This window comes from Macaca thibetana, chromosome 1, assembly GCF_024542745.1.
Source record: "Macaca thibetana thibetana isolate TM-01 chromosome 1, ASM2454274v1, whole genome shotgun sequence".
Classification (NCBI taxonomy): Eukaryota; Metazoa; Chordata; class Mammalia; order Primates; family Cercopithecidae; genus Macaca; species Macaca thibetana.
Genome location: NC_065578.1, coordinates 137781536 through 137803927, shown reverse-complemented (window position 1 = coordinate 137803927; position 22392 = coordinate 137781536). Strand labels below are relative to the sequence as shown.

Below are 22392 nucleotides of genomic sequence, written 5' to 3'. Positions count from 1 at the left end.
TGGAAGAATTCATACTCTTCCAGTTGTGTTATCCTGGATTTTCTTCCCTCCAACACCATGGGGTTTTCTTGCTCTAGACATGTATAGCAGAGCAGGAAGAAAACCGAGGGGAAAAAAATTTCTTTTTGCAGAATTAGGGAGTATAACTTGGATCTTTACAAACAAAGCAAGAGCTCACTCAGAGTGTGAAAGAGATAGAGACACAACGACACAAGGTAGCCATGGTATCTAAGAAGGGCCGCATTATGGCCACAGGAACATGGTGTCAGCTTCCCCTCCATGCATAGACTCTCCCATTAAGCTTCCCCAACATGAAAACTCTAGCTGTAAAGCTAAAAAATGAATACTTCTTATTTTTATTTCATTTTACCATAGGGAATATCTCCCTGGGCGGTTTTTAATTTTACCTTATCTTCCATATTTTCTCTTTTAGATAAAAATTCTTAGACCAGAAAGTTTAAATAATTCAGTGAGAAAGTTTATAACTGAAAAAATGGGAAATGAATATCTTCAAAGAACTGGAGTTAATTTGAAAGATGCATATAAAGAATCCAATGCCAGAACTCCGCTGATACTTATTCAGTCTCATGGTAAGCTATTTGTGAATAGTTAAGATGATCGATATGGTTTGGCTGTGTGTCCTCACCCAAATCTCACCTTTAATTGTAATCCCCATAATCCTCATGTGTCAAGGGCAAGAGCAGGTGGAGGTAATTGGATCATGGGGGTGGTTCCCCCCATGCTGTTCTCGTGATAGTGAGTGAGTCTCTTGAGATCCGATGGTTTTATAAGAACCTGGTATTTCCCCTCCTGGCACTCATTCCGTCTGGCCACCCTGTGAAGAAGGTGCCTGCTTCTGCTTTGCCTTCTGCCATGATTGTAAGTTTCCTGAGGCCTCCCCAGCCATGCAGAACTGTGAGTGAATTAAACCTACTTACTTTATAAATTACTCAGTCTCAGGTATTTCTTCATAGCAGTGTCAGAACAGACTAATACAATGATGATACAATATCACCCAAGAGATATGGAGAAGTAGGTTCTGTGTCAGATTATTCTGTGTTTCCAATATTTTCCTAGCCCTATTTAAAATTTTTGGGAAAGGAGTTAATTACAAGTTTTTACTAAGAATAAATCTCTCTAAAAATATAACAGAGGAATAAAACCTCTCAGATTCACAAATATGGAAAAATTTATCAATGGTGATTTTCTGCACAGAAAATACCTTACTTGTCACCAAGATGGCCAAATAGGAACAGCTCCAGCCTCCAGCTCCCAGCGTGAGCGACACAGAAGACAGGTGATTTCTGCATTTCCAACTGAGCCTCCGCTGCTGATACCCAGGCAAACAGGGTCTGGAGTGGACCTCAAGCAAACTCCAACAGACTTGCAGCTGAGGGTCCTGACTGTTAGAAGGAAAACTAACAAAGAGAAAGGACGTCCACACCAAAACTCCATCTGTACGTCACCATCATCAAAGACCAAAGGTAGATAAAACCACAAAGATGGGGAAAAGCAGCGCAGAAAAGCTGAAAATTCAAAAATCAGAGCGCATCTCCCCCTCCAAAGGAACACAGCTCCTCGCCAGCAAGAGAACAAAGCTGGATGGAGAATGACTTTGACAAGTTGAGAGAAGAAGGCTTCAGGTGATCAAACTTCTTAGAACTAAAGGGGGAACTACGAACCCAGTGCAAAGAAACTAAAAACCTTGAAAAAAGATTTGACAAATGGATAACTAGAATAACCAGTGCAGAGAAGTCCATAAATGACCTGATAGAGGTGAAAACCATGACACGAGAACTATGTGACAAATGCACAAGTTTCAGTAACAAACTCAATCAACTGGAAGAAAGAGTATCAGTGACTGAATATCAAATGAATGAAATGAAGTGAGAAGAGAAGTTTAGAGAAAAAAGAGTAAAAAAAAATGAACAAAGCCTCCAAGAAATATGGGATTATGTGAAAAAACCAAATCTACATCTGATTGGTGTACCTGAAAGTGACAGGGAAAATGGAACCAAGTTGGAAAACACTCTGCAGGATATTATCCAGGAGAACTTCCCCAACCTAGCAAGGTAGGCCAACATTCAAATTCAGGAAATACAGAGAACACCACAAAGATACTCCTCGAGAAGAGCAACTCCAAGACACATAATTGTCAGATTCACCAAAGATGAAATGAAGGAAAAAATGTTAAGGGCAGCCAGAGAGAAAGGTCGGGTTACCCACAAAGGGAAGCCCATCAGACTAACAGCAGATCTCTCGGCAGAAACTCTACAAGCAAGAAGAGAGTGGGACCCAATATTCAACATTCTTTAAGAAAAGAATTTTCAACCCAGAATTTCATATCCAGCCAAACTAAGTTTCATAAGTGAAGGAGAAATAAAATCCTTTACAGACAAGCAAATGCTGAGAGATTTTGTCACCATCAGGCCTTCCCTACAAGAGCTCCTGAAGGAAGCACTAAACATGGAAAGGAACAACTGGTACCAGCCATTGCAAAAACATGCCAAAATATAAAGACCATCGATGCTAGGAAGAAATTGCATCAACTAACGAGCAAAATAACCAGCTAACATCATAATGACAGGATCAAGCACACACATAACAATATTAATCTTAAATGTAAATTGACAAATGGTCCAATTAAAAGACATAGACTGGCAAATTGGATAAAGAGTCAAGACCTATCAGTTTGCTGTATTCAGGAGACCCATCTCACGTGTAGAGACACACATAGGCTCAAAATAAAGGGATGGAGGAAGATCTAGCAAGCAAATGGAAAACAAAAAAAAGGCAGGGGTTGCAATCCCAGTCTCTGATAAAACAGACTTTAAACCAACAAAGATCAAAAGAGACAAGGCCATTACATAATGTTAAAGGGATCAATTCAACAAGAAGAGCTAACTATCTTAAATCTATATGCACCCAATACAGGAGCACCCAGATTCCTAAAGCATGTCCTTAGAGACTTACAAAGAGACTTAGACTCCCACACAATAATAATGAACTTTAACAAGGATATCCAGGAATTGAACTCAACTCTGCACCAAGCGAACCTAATAGACATCTACAGAAATCTCCACCCCAAATCAACAGAATATACATTCTTCTCAGCACCACATCGCACTTATTCCAAAATTGACCACATACTTGGAAGTAAAGCACTCCTCAACAAATGTAAAAGAACAGAAATTATAACAAACTGTCTCTCAGACCACAGTGCAATCAAACTAGAACTCAGGACTAAGACACTCAATCAAAACTGCTCAACTACATGGAAACTGAACAACCTGCTCCTGAATGACTACTGGGAACATAACAAAATGAAGGCAGAAATAAAGATGTTCTTTGAAACCAATGAGAACAAAGATACAACATACCAGAATCTCTGGGACACATTTAAAGCAGTGTGTAGAGGAAAATTTATAGCACTAAATGCCCACAAGAGAAAACAGGAAAGATCTAAAACTGACACCCTTACATAACAATTAAAAGAACTAGAGAAGCAAGAGCAAACACATTCAAAAGCTAGCAGAAGGCAAGAAATAACTAAGATCAGGGCAGAACTGAAGGAGATAGAGACACAAAAACCCTTCAAAAAATCAATGATTCCAGGAGCTGGTTTTTTGAAAAGATCAACAAAATTAATAGACTGTTAGCAAGACTAATAAAGAAGAAAAGAGAGAAGAATCAAATAGATGCAATAAAAAATGATAAAGGGGATATCACCACCAACCCCACAGAAATACAAACTACCATCAGAGAATACACAAACTCCGCTACACAAATAAACTAGAAAACCTAGATGAAATGGACAAATTCCTGGACACATACACTCTCCCAAAACTAAACCAGGAAGAAGTTGAATCCCTGAATAGACCAATAGCAGGCTCTGAAATTGAGGCAATAATTAATAGCCTACCAACCAAAACAAGTCCACGACCAGACGGATTCACAGCCGAATTCTACCGGAGGTACAAGGAGGAGCTGGTACCATTCCTTCTGAAACTATTTCAATCAATAGAAAAAGAGGGAATCCTCCCTAAGTCATTTTATGAGGCCAACATCATCCTGATACTAAAGCCTGGCAGAGACACAACAAAAAAAAAATAATTTTAGACCAATATCCCTGATGAACATCGATGCAAAAATCCTCAATAAAATACTGGCAAACCAAATCCAGCAGCACATCAAAAAGCTTATCCACCATGATCAAGTGGACTTCATCCCTGGGATGCAAGACTGGTTCAACATATGCAAATCAATAAATGTAATCCAGCATATAAACAGAATCAAAGACAAAAACCACATGATTATCTCAATCGATGCAGAAAAGGCCTTCAACAAAATTCAACAGCCCTTCATGCTAAAAACTCTCAATAAAGTCGGTATTGAGGGAACGTATCTCAAAATAAAAAAGCTATTTATGACAAACCCACAGCCAGTATCATACTGAATGGGCAAAAACTGGAAGCATTCCCCTTAAAAACTGGCACAAGATAGGGATGCCCTCTCACCACTCCTATTTAACACAGTGTTGGAAGTTCTGGCCAGGGCGATCAGGCAAGATAAAGAAATAAAGGGTATTCAATTAGGAAAAGAGCAAGTCAAATTGTCCCTGTTTGTAGATGACATGATTGTATATTTAGAAAACCCCATCGTCTCAGCTCAAAATCTCCTTAAGCTGATAAGCAACCTCAGCAAAGTCTCAGGATAAAAAATCAATGTGCAAAAATCACAAGCATTCTTATACATAGCAATAACAGACAAACAGAGAGCCAAATCATGAATGAACTCCCATTTACAATTGCTTCAAAGAGAATAAAATACCTAGGAATCCAACTTACAAGGGATGTGGAGGACCTCTTCAAGGAGAACTACAAACCACTGCTCAATGGAATAAAAGAGGACACAAACAAATGGAAGAACATTCCATGCTCATGGATAGGAAGAATCAATATCATGAAAATGGCCATACTGCCCAAGGTAATTTATAGATTCAATGCCATCCTCATTAAGCTACCAATGACTTTCTTCACAGGATTGGAAAAAACTGCTTTAAAGTTCATATGGAACCAAAAAAGAGCCCTCATTGCCAAGACAATCCCAAGTCAAAAGAACAAAGCTGGAGGCATCACGCTACCTGACTTCAAACTATACTACCAGGCTACAGTAACCAAAACAGCATGGTACTGGTACCAAAACAGAGATCTAGACCAATGGAACAGAACAGAGCCCTCAGAAATAGTACCACACATCTACAACCATCTGATCTTTGACAAACCTGACAAAAACAAGAAATGGGGAAAGGATTCCCTATTTAATAAATGGTGCTGGGAAAATTGGCTAGCCATAAGTAGAAAGCTGAAACTGGATCCCTTCCTTACTCCTTATATAAAAATTAATTCAAGATGGATTAGAGACTTAAACATTACATCTAAAAACCATAAAAACCCTAGAAGAAAACCTAGGCAATACCATTCAGGACATAGGCATGGGCAAGGACTTCATGTCCAAAACCCAAAAACAATGGCAACAAAAGCTAAAATTGACAAATGGGATCTAATTAAACTAAAGAGCTTCTGCACAGCAAAAGAAGCTATCATCAGAGTGAACAGGCAACCTACAGAACGGGAGAAAATTTTTGCAATCTACTTATCTGACAAAGGGCTAATATCCAGAATCTACAAAGAACTCAAACAAATTTACAAGAAAAAAACAAACAACCCCATCAAAAAGTGGGAAAAGGATATGAACAGACACTTCTCAAAAGAAGACATTTATGCAGCCAATAGACACATGAAAAAATGCTCATCATCACTAGCCATCAGTGAAATGCAAATCAAAACCACAATGAGATACCATCTCACACCAGTTAGAATGGCAATCATTAAAAAGTCAGGAAACAACAGGTGCTGGAGAGGATGTGGAGAAGTAGGAACACTTCTACACTGTTGGTGGGACTGTATACTAGTTCAACCATTGTGGAAGACAGTATGGTGATTCCTCAAGGATCTACAACTAGAAGTACCATTTGACCCAGCCATCCCATTACTGGGTATATACCCCAAGGATTATAAATCATGCTGCTATAAAGACTCATGCACACGTATGTTTATTGCAGCACTATTCACAATAGCAAAGACTTGGAATCAACCCAAATGTCTATCAGTGACAGACTGGATTAAGAAAATGTGGCACATATACACCATGGAATACTATGCAGCCATAAAAAAGGACAAGTTCGTGTCCTTTGTAGGGACATGGATGCAGCTGGAAACCATCATTCTCAGCAAACTATCACAAGAACAGAAAACCAAACACCGCATGTTCTCACTCATAGGTGGGAATTGAACATTGAGATCACTTGGACATGGGAAGGGGAACATCACACACCGGGGGGGGGGTGGGGGCAGGGGGGAGGGATAGCATTAGGAGATATACCTAATGTAAATGATGAGTTGATGGGTACAGCACACCAACATGGCACATGTATACATATGTAACAAACCTGCATGTTGTTCACATGTACCCTAGAACATAAAGTATAATAAAAAAAAAAAGAAAAGAATGAAATAAAGCATTACAAATTGAAAAAAGAAGCAACTGTTGATCAGCATCTCAAATATTACATTTAATCATTTAATTACCTCCTTTTATATAAATGTAATAAAACATTTAAATGATATATTGCAAAAAAGAAAAAGAAAATACCTTGCAAACACATACTGTTGCTCTGGAGGTTGGAATTGCCCTTATGTCTATGCATGTGTTTAATAAATATTGACATGTGCAAAAATATATGTTACAAAATAAACTATGAGAAATAAACTAGCAAAATATTTTCTTCATTTATCTTCTGTTCCAAAAATTAAATGTGTCTTTAGAATTCATCATTTCAAACTTTGCTTTTATTACATAAAACCTTGTCTGGAGTGCCTCCACCATTCCAGGTTCTCACCTGGAACGTTTCCATGTAAAGCACTTGGCTAGATGCTTGACACACTCATAGTAGGTACTATCCGTTTCTTAAAGACTTAGCCCATGATGGTGGCTAGGGCTCTAGACACCTGATATTCATGTTCCAAACAACAGAATGGAAGCAAGGAAGAAAGGCACACATCCTCCCTTTAAGGAGATACCCAAAGTATTACACAACACTTTTATTTTAATTTAATTTTGTTTCATTTTAAGTTCCGGGATACATGTGCAGGACATGCAGGTTTGTTACATAGGTAAACGTGTGTCATGGTGATTCGCTGCACCTATCCACCCATCACCTAGGTATTAAGCCCCCCATACCTTAGCATTTATCCTGATGTTCTCCCTCCCTACAACCTCCAACAGGTCGTAGTATGTGTTGTTCCCCCCACATTTGTCCATGTGTTCTCATTGCTCAGTTCCCACTTATGGGTGAGAACACGTAGTGTTTGGTTTTCTGTTCCTGTGTTTGTTAGTTTGCTGAGATAATGGCTTCCATCTCCATCCATGTCTCTGCAAAGGAAATTATCTTGTTCCTTTCTATGACTGCATAGTGTTCAATGGTATATATGCACCATATTTTCTTTATCCAGTCTATCATTGATGGGCATTTGGGTTGATTCCATGTCTTTGCTAATGAGTATTACACGACACTTTTGCTAACAAAATTTCCTGCCAAAATATATCACAAAACCTAGATGCCCACAGAAGTTAAAAATGTAGTATTTTAGCTGGGCACACGGCCATCTCGAACAACACTGGGGTACAGCTACCGAGGAGGAAAGGACAGGTAAATGCTGGAGAAGACAACCAGCAGGTGCTGCTGTCGTTAGATATTATTATCATCCTCGTGTGTTAGGCTAGTAAGTGGCAGGGCCAAAATTTAAACTCTGGGCTCTAATTTCAAAACCTGTAGTCTTTCCGCTATGGCTATACCTTTTCCCACCACTACTCAATAAATGCTGGATTGTGATTTTTAAGAGGGAATTAAATGAGCTTACAGTTGTATATACCTCTCCAGTTCGTTATACAGGGATCGACCTTACCAATATCCTCCTGAGATTTGCACAAGAGTTAAAAGGAACAACACATCATGTGACCATAATTTCTCTGGGCCGTGACCAGGCAGTGAAAGCCGAAGACCTCATTTTAAAGGCACTAACGAAAACACAACAATGGGTCTTCCTCCAGAACTGCCATCTTGCAGCCTCATTTATGCCAAGGCTTTGCACAATTGTAGAATCGTAAGAATTTTACATTTATTTGTAAGGGATCAGATTGGTTACCAAAACTACAAAGTAAAACTGGAAATGGCAATGTATACTGTGTGTAAACAGTAACAAAATGTGTTGAGCCACTCAGATGAAACTTAAGCTATTGGTTTTCTTTTCTCCAGGAACTTGAAAACTACACTAAGAATACATCAGTTTTTATATTTTTTTAAGGCCTCTTTAGTTTTTGTTCTCTGTCTTGTATATCAGTTTCTTTCCTCAAATTCTTACTCTCAATAGATACACAAGCCTACACACACATTATATGTACTGATGGATACATAGTTTTTAATATTCTATGTGATGTTCCAAATAGCAGAGCATAATACCTCGTATCTATCCTTTCGGTGATGATTCATTTTTATGGCCTTTACTTAGTATCTATTCTGACTTTCTCTAGCTCAAAATACTTTTCTAGGCTGTACCTCCCAAAGCACTTAGTCACTCATACAGAAATTTTTATACGTTCAGCCTTCTTGTTTGCAGTGGAAGTATTTGAAAGTTTATTGCTATAACTTTGAGTGAAGAATTAGCAATGTTTTGAATCAATAATATTTCAACTAATTACATTCTATAGTTTTTATCCAGCCTTGGTTTTCTTTCCCCTTTTTTTGCATGGTAAATATCCTATTGTTATTTTTATTTTTATGCTTTGAGCATGCACGAGGAAACTATAAAACCAAAATGCAACTGCATGACTTAAATTTCTAAAAACTTTCCTAATATCATTCATGAGTTACCAGATTGTTAATTCTTTTAGCAGTTTCAAAACTGTATCAGTGGGGCACGGTGGCTCACGCCTATAGTTCCAATGCTTTGGGAAGCCGAGGCAAGATCATTGTTTGGGGCCAGGAGTTCAAGACCAGCCTGGGCAACATAGCGAACCCCACCTGTACAACAATAAATAGATAAATAAATAAATAAATACTACTAAATAATTTCTCTTTTTCACATTTATTTCATGACTTAAGAGAATCAGAAGGCAAAGATTGCTTAGTTACATGACTTTAATAGATATAAACTTTGAAATTACTTTCTACAATGTCTTTCATTCATTATTCATCCAAAAATGATTTATAGGGCATCTGCTATTTGTCAAGTATTGTGCTAGGCACAAGGACACAGCATGGACCAGGCAAACACTGTAGCAGCTTTCCAGAGGATACTAAGGTGCAAAGAGACAATAGTACAATAGTATGGCAGGTAGCACTGTGCTAATAAAAAAAAAAAAAAGAACTTAGAGAAACATTCCTCAGAACAGAATTTCCATCTTAATAAGAGTAATTAATGATACATTAAACATATTCAACATAATCAGAGTATTATTAAAAGAAATTCATACTTCCGGGCCAGGCATGATGGCTCATGCCTGTAATCCCAGTACTTTGGGAGGCCGAGGTAGGCAGATCACCTGAAGTCAAGAGTCTGAAACCAGCCTAGCCAACATGGTGAAACCCCATCTCTACTAAAAATACAAAAATTAGCCGGCTGTGGTGGCACAAGCCTGTAGTCCCAGCTACTCGGGAGGCTGAGGCAGGAGAATCACTTGAGCCCAGGGGGCAGAGGTTGCAGTGAGCTGAGATCACGCCACTGCACTCCAGCCTGGGCAACAGAGTGAGACTCCATCTCAAAAAAAAAAGAAAAAAAAGAAAAAGAAATTCATACTTCTTTATTAAATCAAGCCTTTAGATATTTAAGATGATCACTCTACCAGCCCACAGTAGGAGAGGAAAAATGTGAAGAAAAAAATATTTCTTAAATTTCAGAGTTAGAGAAATATGTTGACAACATATTGCTAGGAGAAAAAATAAAAAGCTACAAACAAAATATGCACTATTACTATTTTTAAAATGAGAGACAGAGAGAGGCAAAAGGAGGAAAAAAAAAGAGAAAAGTGTACCTAAACTCATTTAGTGGGATTACAGGCCATATTTGTTTTCTGTTTCATTTTGTGTTGTGTGTTTTTTTTTTTTCCTTGTAATGATTTGGTTTGCTTTGCAAATTTTTTAAAAATAATTTCACACTTGCAGGGAAGTGGCAAGAATAATACAAAAACTCCCTTATACCCTTCATCTCTATTTCCAAATTCTTAAAATTTACCCTATCATTTCTCTCATATATATATGTAATGTTTTTCTGAATCATTTGGAAGTAAATTGCAGACATGTTGCCACTTGACCTCTAAATAGTTCAGTGTGCATTGTTCATTATTTACTCATGTTTAGTTTATTGTCCCAATAATATCTTTTATTGCAAAATAGAATATAAGTTTTGGTCAAAATTTCAATTCATGATTTCTCATTGTATTAAGTTTTCATGTCTCTTAAGTCTCCTAATAAGTATTTTATTTGTTTGTTTGTCTGTTTATTTAGAGGTGAGGTCTCGCTATGTTGCCCCAGCTGAACTTGAATTCCTGGGCTCAAGTGATCCCCTTGCCCTAACCACCCAGGTAGCTGGAACTATGGGTGCGTGCCACCATACCCTATATCTCCTTTAATCTATAATAGTTCCTCAGTCTGCCTTTGTCTTTCATAACTTTGATGTTTTTGAAAAGTACAAGTACAAGCTAGTTACAGTGGTCACTGACTATCCACAGGGAATTGGTTTCAGGACCCCCTGTGGATACTGGGATTCTTGGATATTCAAGTCCCTTATATCAAATGATGTAGTATTTGCCTATAATCTACACACATCCTGCTGTATAATTTAAATCATGTCTAGATTACTTATAGTACCTAATACACAGTAAATGCTGTATAAATAGTTATTAATCTGTATTGTTTAGGAAATAATGACAAGGAAAAAAAGTCTGTATAGTTTCAGTACAGATGCAGACATTGTAGGCCTAACTACATGGTACAGGTCAGCAATACCTTAACATTTTCTGAAATTTTTTTTCCTGAATATTTTCAATGTGAATCTGGTTGAATCCATGGATGTGGAACCCATGGATATAGAGAGCTGACTGTATTTTGTAAAGTGTCCCTCAGTTGGGATTTAGCTGATATTTTCTTATGGTTAGATTAAGGCCATGCAGTATTGTAGTAGTATCACAGAAGTAATGTTACATCATTCTTGGTACATCATATCAAGAGGCCTGTGATATCAATCTGTCTCATTCGTGGTGATATTAACTTTGGTCACTTGGTTAAAGTGGTTTCTGCCACTTGTGGGAACTTTCAGACCATATACATACATTAAACTTTCACCTACTGGTTTCTAAAGTTCATTGATAATTTTTGACTGAATTACTACGATATTGTTTACCAAAAGGTAGCTTACTAACTCCACAACTTCTTCTAAATTTATTTAATGATGTTATCCTATACAGGAAGAGCTTTTCTTTCTCTTCCCTTTGTTTATTTATATCAGTTATGCCTCATGGATTTCTATTTTATTCAAGGATTATAATTGGTTACCATCATCATTTATTTTGACATTCAGTTGTCCCAAATTAGATCAGTGGAACTCTTCATTGTGTTCTTAATTTGTAATTGTTTCCAGATTTTTGGCAATGAGTATATGATCACTTTTTGTACTTAGGAGAAAGAAAGCTACTCTTTTAAAATGTTAACTGATGAGTCGTGTGCAAATTCTTGCACAACATGGAAGCTCTTTGGGTAATATAGTAAGATCTTCGGTATTAAAATGATTCATAAGGCCACTTCAAACAATGAAATGCTAGGATTCTAAAAACATGTTGGTTTACATTTTTCACATTAAATATTTATAATTTTTTATTTTGCAGCTTTAATAGTCCAGACATGACAATAGACCCTGAGTTTCGGCTATGGTTAAGCTCAAAATCATACAGTTCTTTTCCAATTCCTATTCTTAAAAAGGGTTTAAAGGTAAGAACAAAGTATAACAGATTTAATATTGACTGAGGAGCCCTGTTTGAATGTAAGTTATCTTACATTCAGAACTCTGAGTTTAAAAGAGAGAGCTAATTATGATAAATTCTGAAATGCTAAATTTCTGCTTTGTGCTCAGCCCCATACTGGGGATCAGGAAGAACACTAAAGTAGATTCCTACTTGCAAGGAATTCACAATTTGTATGTTATTTTCTCAAACAAGGATGTTAGACCTCCAATTACTATAAAGCGAAATTTACAATTTGTGTTGCCTTCCTGCCCTTCACTTCTCTAGCATTTCTTATTTCTGCCCTCCTTAACCATATTATCATTAATTCTCTAGAAAGGGTCTGACAGAAAGCAGGCTAAAACTGTTTACTAAAAAGTCCTTATTAAAGATTATCTGGGACTTCTCACATCCACTACTGAGGTTGAATAAATAGTAAGAAAGTCATTTCTGTTAGACCGGGGTCCAGTTGACCAACAGGCGGAGTCCTAAAAGCAGAGAAAACTGACTGATGGCATAGGCAGAAGGGGATACCCAGACTCCCAGGCACGTGCACACTACCAGCTTTCACAGAAGTGGGTAGGCATGGAGAAAGTCCGGTGGATGAGGCACTTTCCAGATAGAGCCCCAATCCAGCCTAAGAAACTTCCTGCCACATTGCTTCCCAGCTCTGCCCATCTCCTGTATGTACCTACCCAAACTGACAGTACTGAACCACTTCCCAACAACCCAGCTCCTGGGGCAGACAGAACAGGGACTGGAGAAACCCACAGCTCTTAGTCTGAGACTCAAAAGATTCCACTTATCTCCCAGAGACCAGCAGACCAAGCTCTCAGACAGCCTTGTATCTTTGGTCAGGAGACGGGAATTGGGGGGTGGAGGTAGGGGAATGAAGGGTGTCAGAGAGGAACAGAGATAGCGCTTCAGGGAATATTTCATCCCAAGTAGTCCATCGCTCCACTTCCACTTTAAGTCTCCATCACCATTTCAAATGTTGCTATAATTAGTGCATACATAAAACTTTATGGGAGTTTTTCATATGCCATTATTTATACGAGATGATAATTTTCTTGATATATTAAAAGAGCACCTACAAATAAGTCAGAAAAACATTAACATTCCATACAAAATGGGCAAAGGACACAAAAGGTCAATAAACATATTTTAAAAATAAAAGTTCAGCCCCTAGGTATCAGAAAAATACAAATCAAAAATTGCATTAAATTGGCTAAGATTATAACTATGATATAGTTAGTGTTATTAAGGATATGATGAAATAACTACTCTCACATAATGCTGACAAGGTAATATCTGGGAGATATTAATCCAGAAAGGAAGGTAATTTCACAGTATATAGATAGTGCTTATAAATTTCATACAATTTAATCATAGCCCACTTCTAGGAAAAGGCCAAATAAATTATGATGCATTTGTGTGATAAAATAGTATGCTGTCACTAAAAATCAAAACTAACTCTCGTTCTCTCTCTCTCTCTCTCTCTCTCTCTGCTCTCTCTCTCTGCCCTCCTTCCACTCACTTTCCCCTTCAGATATAGTTCCTTAAGGGAGTGGACAGACACCTACTTTTAGATATATGGGAATGAGTTCTTTAAAGAATCAATCATAGCAATCGGGAAACAGTGCTCTATAAATATTTTCTCATTTCTGCACAATTAGGGCTTTCTAAGCAACAATTGCTGGCAACCTGAATTAAAGGATGTTTGAAAGGCAGACATGCCTTGGAAAATAGAGAATATCTCCTCTACTGTGCACAGAGCCATTTGCTCTCATTCTAAGGGTGACAGAGTCAGAGAAGCTTGTCTTCTGCCTCCTGGAGCCACTTACCTTCTCAGGGTGATAAAACAGAGCCATTTGCTTACACTCCAGGGGGTATAAAAACCTAGAGACCTCCTCTTTCCCGGAGAAGATTTGTTTACATTCCAAAGCAAAAGTCTGTCTCTCTTTCTCTATCTCTGAGAAGAGGAAAGGCTGCTTTGCCAGCCATTCTGTAAGCTCCAAGTTTCATAATTTGAGTCCCCCTCTTATGGTACAAATCCCACTATGCACACACAGGACATGGGAATCTGATCCCTGATCCAGAAATCTCATGTTCACACACACACACACACACACACACACACACACAGCTCTATGCCATATATACATACATTTATATATCATATATAGATATCCATACAACTTATGTGTGTATGTGTGTGTTTATATATAAACTGTGCAAGGAGGGTAACATTTCAGACCCTTCACAATTTCAGACTTAACAGCCACACTCTCAAAAAAGCCCTCCAATTGATTCCCTCCCCACCTCACCCTCAGTCTCGCATCATTTCCATTATTCTAGTTAAGAAGTCAACCAAATGGACTTTCAATGCAACCAAAGAAATTAGTAACATACCCAGTTAATTGTTCTCCTGATGGTTCAGTTAGTGCTGATGCTGCTGTTGATTCAGTTCGTGTTGTTTCCCATGATTTGGGACCCCCTGTATCTGCTGCCTTGCATAGGCCATGCAGCCTGCGTCCTGTTACAGCCTCATAACTGCCATTGACACATAAGTTTAGGCTCCCATAACTCTTCATTTTCAAAGTTCCTAAAATCCCAAGCCCTATACTCTGAGCAAATAAGAGTGCTTTTAATCACAACATTATACTTCCCATTTCAAAATACGAATTGGAGCAATAGAAAATCTGGGACAATCCTTTTAGAGACATTTTTACATGGCAAAAGAATAACACAAGATTTTAGATTTGCCAGTGAGTCTTGAAAATAGTTACATTCTTGCCTAGTTCTTTTACCAGTATTGTAGAAAGACAAGTGCCCTATAGACCAGTGCCTGCATCTGTCCTCACATGCCATTTTACTCACATTTGTTTTCAAGATTGCCATGGAATCTCCCCAGGGATTGAAAAGTAATTTACTTCAGACATTTGGATGTACTGGGAGTGGAGAGGTAACAGAAGAGATATTTGAAAATCCTGACTGTGGACAATGGTGGAAAAAACTTTTATTTAGCCTATGTTTTTTCAATGCTGTGATCAATGAAAGAAAAAGTTATGGAATATTGGGCTGGAATATTGCTTATAAATTTAATTCTTCAGACTTGGGGGTAAGTGTAGTCTCTTCAAAACAAACAACAAATAAATAACAATAAGATACAAATTTAGAGCCTACTACGTGCCTACACAAATACTAAGTGTTTTACATGGTGGTAAGAAAATGAACTCTATAACTAGGCAATAAGGGCTAACGTTTAGAAACATGGTCTGTGGGCCGGGCGCGGTGACTCACGCCTGTAATCCCAGCACTTTGGGAGGCCGAGGCGGGCGGATCACGAGGTCAGGAGATCGAGACCATCCCGGCTAACATGGTGAAACCCCGTTTCTACTAAAAATACAAAAAATTAGCCAGATGTGGTGGCGGGCACCTGTAGTCCCAGCTACTCGGGAGGCTGAGGCAGGAGAATGGCCTGAACCTGGGAGGCGGAGCTTGCAGTGAGCTGAGATCGCGCCACTGCACTCCAGCCTGGGCGACAGAGCAAGACTCCACCTCAAAAAAAAAAAAAAAAGAAACACGGTCTTTGATGCCAGTTTTTCTGAATTAAATTGCAGCTCCACAACTTACAGCTGTACAAGTATGTAATCTATTGGGCAAACTAACCTCTCAGAGTCTTAGTTTCCTTGGCCAAAGAAAGCAAACTGGGGGAGACCAAATGTCAGTACTGACTCCAGAGGATCATTATATAATTATAGGCAAACTTGTTAATGTAAGTACAAAGCTCAATCAAAAGGCAAATAATATATTAGGGGGAAACATTTGAACCATATATTAGACATGTCAGGCACATAGAAGAGTGCCTGACAGACATAATTTACTATAAAAATGTTTGTTTGTTAGTATGACTTACTCATTTAAAGCAAGAGACATTCCATTGACCCATTGTTTGGGGAAAAATTTAGCTCAATCGTCTTTCTTTACTATTCTCTATATAGAACCTTCTGTTTGTTGTTTATTGCAGGGTGTTTTCTTTATTGCTAAAATAAACACGTGGTAGCATCTGCTTAAATTTTTCCCAGGTTAACTTTCTTGCAATTGTGCTTCCAGTGTACAACATTACACCCTTGATTACCTATTCATTTATATATATGACAGCAATTTAAAAAAAAAAAAAAACTTTCTGAGGAAAATCTTGATTCTGCCTCTGGATATTTATAACCTAAACCCACTCTAGATGGGTAGCCTTCTTTGTCTTCTATATGTTTCTATTAGGCTTTTTTCAGTTTTGAAAAGAGGCTTTCATATTTACTGCAAGTTCAACTGCCTGTCAGACATAATACTTCTGTACCTAACCAGGAATACAACATAAAACACTGCATTTGGGATATTGATTTAAAAGTATAAGCTCAAGCACCCTTCTGTCAAGGCCTTATTCAAAGCTCAATCAAAAGGCAAATAATATATTAGGGGGAAATATTTGAACCATATATTAGACATGTTGGTGTCTACTGTAAATAATTGATATTTTTATTTAAATAAGAAAATGAATTCAAAGAAAAGAAAAGTCACCTTTAATAGAAACAGTATAATGTCTAAATTAACAAAGAAAAAAGGAAAATAAATAACAATTTGATCAAGATATCAAAATAAAAGGGAGAGAAAAAACAAAGCAAAATAATAACATAAAGCAATATGGAAGGAATGTTATCAGTCATTATATTGAGTGTAAATGGACTGCATTCTCTCAATAAAAGGCAAGACTATTAAATCGGGTTACAAAACAAAACCCAGGAATATGCAATTTATAAGAAAAAGTGAAATTAATGAAGAAATTTTGAAACTATCAAGAAAATAACAGAAGAAAGCAGAAATGGCAATATTAATATCAGTCAGAATGTAATGACTGAGAGTGCTATATTCTTCAGACAACAGCATATTGTAGCATATATATATACACATACATATACATACACAGGTATACATGTACATATATATGTATATATGTATATGCAATTATTGTGGGAAATTTCAAAAAACCACCATCAGGATTGTACAGCTCTAATAAACAAAAATAAGACAAAGAATAGAATAATGTAGTCAATAAATTTGATTAACAGATGGATCAAGAGACTACCATCCCTCTAATAAAGAGTACATATTTTTTCAGGTATCCAAGGAACTGTTACACAACTCAATCATGAGCATGGCCACGAAGAAAAACCTTTAATGATTTTATGGGCCACATTATCTGAACACAATTTAATATAATAAAAATTTGACCCCTAAAAATCTTAACAACTTAGATATTAAGAAACATAACTCCAGATAACCTTTTATCAAATAGGATATTAAAAGAGAAATCAGTCAGGCTCAGTGGCTCACAGCTGTAATCTCAGCACTTTGGGAGGGTAAGGTGGGTGGATCACCTGAGGTCAGGAGTTCAAGACCAGCCTGGTCAACATGATGAAACCCGCGCGGTGGCTCATGCCTGTAATCCGAGAGCTTTGGGAGGCCAAGGCGGTTGGATCACCTAAGGTCGGGAGTTCGAAACCAGCCTGACCAACATAGAGTAACCCCATCTCTACTAAAAATAAAAATTAGCCGGGCATGGTGGCACATGCCTGTAATCCCAGCTACTCAGGAGGCAGGAGAATTGCTTGAACCCAGGAGGTGGAGGTTGCGGTGAGCTGAGATCGCAGCACTGCACTCCAGCCTGGGCAACAGAATGAAACTCTGTCTCAAAAACAAAAAACAAACAAACAAACAAACAAAAACAGGGGAAATCACAGGCTGTGCAACATAGAAAGCCCCGTCTGGAAAAAAAAAAAAAAAAAAAAAAAAAAGCCAGGTGGCACGCCTGTACTCCCAGGCACTTGGGAGGCTGAGGCAGGAGGACCACTTGAGCCCAGGAGGTTGAGGCTGCAGTAAGCCGTGTTTGGGCCACTGCACTCCAGCCTGGGTGACAGAGTGACACCCTGTCTCAAAAAATAAAAATAAATAAAATCACAAATATCTCAAACACAATGGAAATGAGACTACTTCAGACCAAAAATTACATGACAGAACAAAAGCTGTAGTTAGGAAAAAAAAATGTTTGACCTTAAATGTCTCCACTATTAAAGAAAACATACGGGAAATAAATATCCATCTTAAGAAATTAGAAAACAAAAGAAAATAAAAGCTAATAAAGAAATTCTTTATAAATTTTGAAATTGGATTTTTAAAATTCTTTTCATATATTTTTTAAAGCTTACAGCTATAAAAAAATGGATTTTGATAAGACATAAAATTTGAAAATCTAGATGAAGCCAATGATTTCCTAGAAAATACGAATTATCAAAATTGACTCAAAGAGAAACTGAAATTTTGGTTAGGCCAATTGCCACAAAAGACATTGCAAATGACACCAGAATGAGATGGTTTTACAGCTTAATTCACTCTGAACGTTAAGAAATAGATAGTATTAATATTATATATTCTAGACCTTAGTAAAAGATCACAATCTCCCCAGTTTATTTTATGAAGCAACATAATGTTAATATGAATACCTGATAAAGATATTAATAATATACATAAGAACTGTAGATTAATTTCACTCAGGACTTGAGATGTAAAGATTCTACATAAAACATAAGTTGATTTCAGCAATGAAACAAAAGAGTAATACACTGTAACCAAGTTGGTTTTATTCCACTAATGCAAGAATGACCCAGTAACTGGAAATTTATAATCCTAATTTATATGATCATCTCAATAGATGTAGAAGAGGCATTTGTTATGAATTTTGGAGCCATTTCTAGTAAAAACCTAAAGTAATAGGATTAAAAGAAACCACTTAAATATGAAAAAGACTACCTAAAAACAACAATGTCCACATGTTCCACATAGTCAAACACTGAAATTGTTTCAAATAAAATCAAGAATTAGATAAGGATGCCCATTATTACCACTGTAATTCAACAGTGTCTTAGAATTTCTAGTAAATGCAATGAGATAAGAAAATTATAATAATTCATATTAACATTGTAAAAAGAGAAAAAACTATCTTTTTATTGATTATATAATTGTACATTTAGAAAACCTAAGATACTAGTAAAACAAAATCTAGTAATCAGAGAATTTTGTAAAGTAACTGGATAAAAATGTAAAGATGTAAAGATCAATAAAGCCTCCCTGGTAATAAACACCCAGGAATGGAAGTAGCAAAACGTTACTTTCACAGCAGTGATGAAAATATTTAAATACTGAGGAATAAATTTAACATGAAACGTATGGGTCCTAAATAAGGAATAGCATAAATTAAAGAGAAAAGAGAGGCATAACATTTGTTGAGAGCTTAAAATATTTGGATTGCTTTATCCGAATTATTTAATTCCCACAACAACATTATGAGGTAAGAACACTAATTATCCTCATTTTACAGATAGGGATATAGAGGCACAGGCCACCTAAGAAACCTGCCCAAGTTACATAGGTAATAACTGGAAGTCTGATTCCACAGTTCATTTTTTAATCCTGCCTCCCCTAAATAAATGCATCAATGTTCTTTATGGGAAGACTTCCCATATCCTAACTATCAATTCTTCCAAAATTAATAATCGAATATACTGCAGTTCCAATTAAAATCCTATTAGAGAAGTTTTGGAATTAATAAAATTCATATGGAAGAACAGATGCTGAAGAATAAGCTAGAAACGTACAAAAAAGAAAAATCCTGAAGGGGTTTTCCTTCACCAGATATGAAAACATGGTAAAAATCCACTATACTAAAATCAAGATTGTTTGGCAGAGAAGTAGACAATAAATCGATGAGACATAGTTGAGAGTGCAGAAATCTAAGTTTTTATGAGATTTTAACATTTGACACAGGTAATATTTCAACTCAGGAAAAAGGAATTTTCAAAAAGTAAATGATACTGGCATGACTGGCCATCTAGTTGGAAGAAAATTACTGGTTCCTTTATCTTACATCCTATATAAAAATAAATTCCAGAATGGAATAAAATTTAAATGTATAACAATATAAATAACCAAAATAAATCTAGGAGATTACATATACAATCTTGGAGTTGGGAACAAGTAACCCTAATTGAAAACCCAGAACCATAAAAGAAGAGATAGGCATATTTAATTACAAAAAACTTTTATATGGCAAATGGTGGCAAAATAAAGTCAATGGACAAACGCCAGATTTAGGATAACGAAAATGACTGACAGAGAGTTAATATCTGTGATATACAAAGAGCTCTTATCTATTAACAAGAAAAAGACAAACAAGCCAAAGGAAAAATAGGTGGTGTACAGAGAATTGTATTTAAATGACCAACGGACATAAGAAAAGATGCTCAAAATAACCAGTACTAGGTGAAATACAAATTAAACTAACAGCAAATGTACCGCCCATGAGACTGGCAAAAATTAAATAAACCAACATTTCCTGTTAGTGGCAGGGATGAGAGAACAGTGACAAAGAAATTCCTTCACACACTGTTAGTGTAAATATGAATTGTTACAGCCACTGAACATTGATAACCGAAATATATTGTCCAATTGCGGCACAGTGTGTATGCTAAACTAGTATTTGTGGCGGGGAAAAGACAGGAAAACAGAAAGGAAGGGGAAGAGGAGGGCCGGGCGCAGTGGCTCACGCCTGTAATCCCAGCACTTTGGGAGGCCAAGGCCGCCGGATCACAAGTTCAGGAGATCGAGACCATCCTGGCTAACACGGCGAAACCCCGTCCGGGCGAGGTGGCGGGCGCCTGTAGTCCCAGCTACTCGGGAGGCTGAGGCAGGAGAACGCTTGAACCCGGGAGGTGGAGGTTGCAGTGAACTGAGATCGCGCCACTGTACTCCAGCCTGGGCACAGAGCGAGACTCCCTCAAGAAAGAAAAGAAAGAAGGGAGGAAGGGAGGAAGGGAGGGAGGAAGGGAAAAAGGAAGGGAGGAAGGAAGGGAGGAAGGGAGGGAGGAACGGAGGGAAGGAAGGAAAGGGGAGAGGAAAGGGAGGCGGAGATGAGAAATAGTTGAAGAGCACAAGGAGGATAGAAAGAAGGGAGAGGGGAAGCGAAGGACGGAGAGAGAAGAGAAGAAGTCAACCTATGTGCAACTAGAACGTCTCTGTAAGAATACACAAGAATTCTGTCAATGGTGCCCTCAAGGGAGAGGATCTGACGGCTAAAGTCGGGAGTGGAAGAAATCTTACTTTATCTTGTTTACCTTTTTGCGCTTTTTGAATTCAGTACCACGTGCCTGCTTTGCCTATTCAAACAAATAACAGCAATTAAATAGCTCAATGCCTATTCAACAATAACCAAAAAGAACTAGTGGATAAATGTGAATGTACCAGCGCAGGCACGTGCCTCACGCCTGTAATCTCAGCACTTTGGGAGGCCAAGGCAGACGGATCGCTTGAGCCCAGGAGTTCAAGACCAGCCTGGGCAACATGGCGAAAGCCCATCTCTACAAAAAAATACAAAAATTAGCCAGGCAGGGAGGCTGAGGAAAAAAGCTGAGGTGGGAGGTTCGCTTTAGCTGGAGAGGTCAAGGATGCAGTGAGCCAAGATCAGGCCACTGCACTCCAGCCTGGGCAACAAAGTGAGACCCTGTCTCAAAAAAAAGGTGTGTGTCTCAATATTTGTGTCTTACTATATATATATATAGTATATATGTCTTACTATATATATATACACACACACATACATACACACACATATAGTATATGTCTTACTATATATATAGTATATATGTCTTATTATATATATATACACACATACATACACACACACACACAATTCTAGTAAATATAAACTATTCTAGTAAGACAAATGAAATATATATAATAAAATATATTTGTCTATATATATATATATTTTTTTTTTCTTCTTCTTCTTCTTCTTTTGAGACGGAGTCTCGCTCTGTCACCCAGGCTGGAGTGCAGTAGCGTGATCTCAGCTGACTGTGACCCCCTATGTCCTGGGTTCAAGTTATTCTCCTGCCTCAGCCTCCCAAGTAGCTAGGATTACAGGCACCCGCCACCACGCCCAGCTAATTTTTGTATTTTTAGTAGAGATGGGGTTTCACCATGTTGGTCAGGCTGGTCTCAAACTCCTGACCTCAAATGATGCGCCTGCCTTGGCCTCCCAAAGTGCTGGGATTACAGGCATGAGCCACTGTGCCTAGCCTATTTCTATAAATTTTTTAAAAAGAAAATATATGTAGCTGTTTGAGAGTTGATTTTATGTTAAAAAGTCAGAGTGAGTAAGCTGGAAAC

At 37.6% G+C, this 22392-nt stretch overlaps 1 protein-coding gene across 3 annotated transcripts in view; it reads left to right on the top strand.

Moving 5' to 3' along the window:
• Positions 1-22392, top strand: part of DNAH14 (dynein axonemal heavy chain 14) — a 506458-nt gene that overhangs the window by 459158 nt on the left and 24908 nt on the right. For 2 of the 3 annotated variants that reach the window (XM_050760215.1, XM_050760305.1), the window contains 4 exons: positions 434-590; positions 8003-8225; positions 12001-12103; positions 15008-15235. In XM_050760215.1, the coding sequence (XP_050616172.1) occupies positions 434-590; positions 8003-8225; positions 12001-12103; positions 15008-15235 (711 nt within the window). The remainder of the gene's footprint in view (positions 1-433; positions 591-8002; positions 8226-12000; positions 12104-15007; positions 15236-22392) is intronic. The other variant, XM_050760224.1, reaches the window with a different exon arrangement.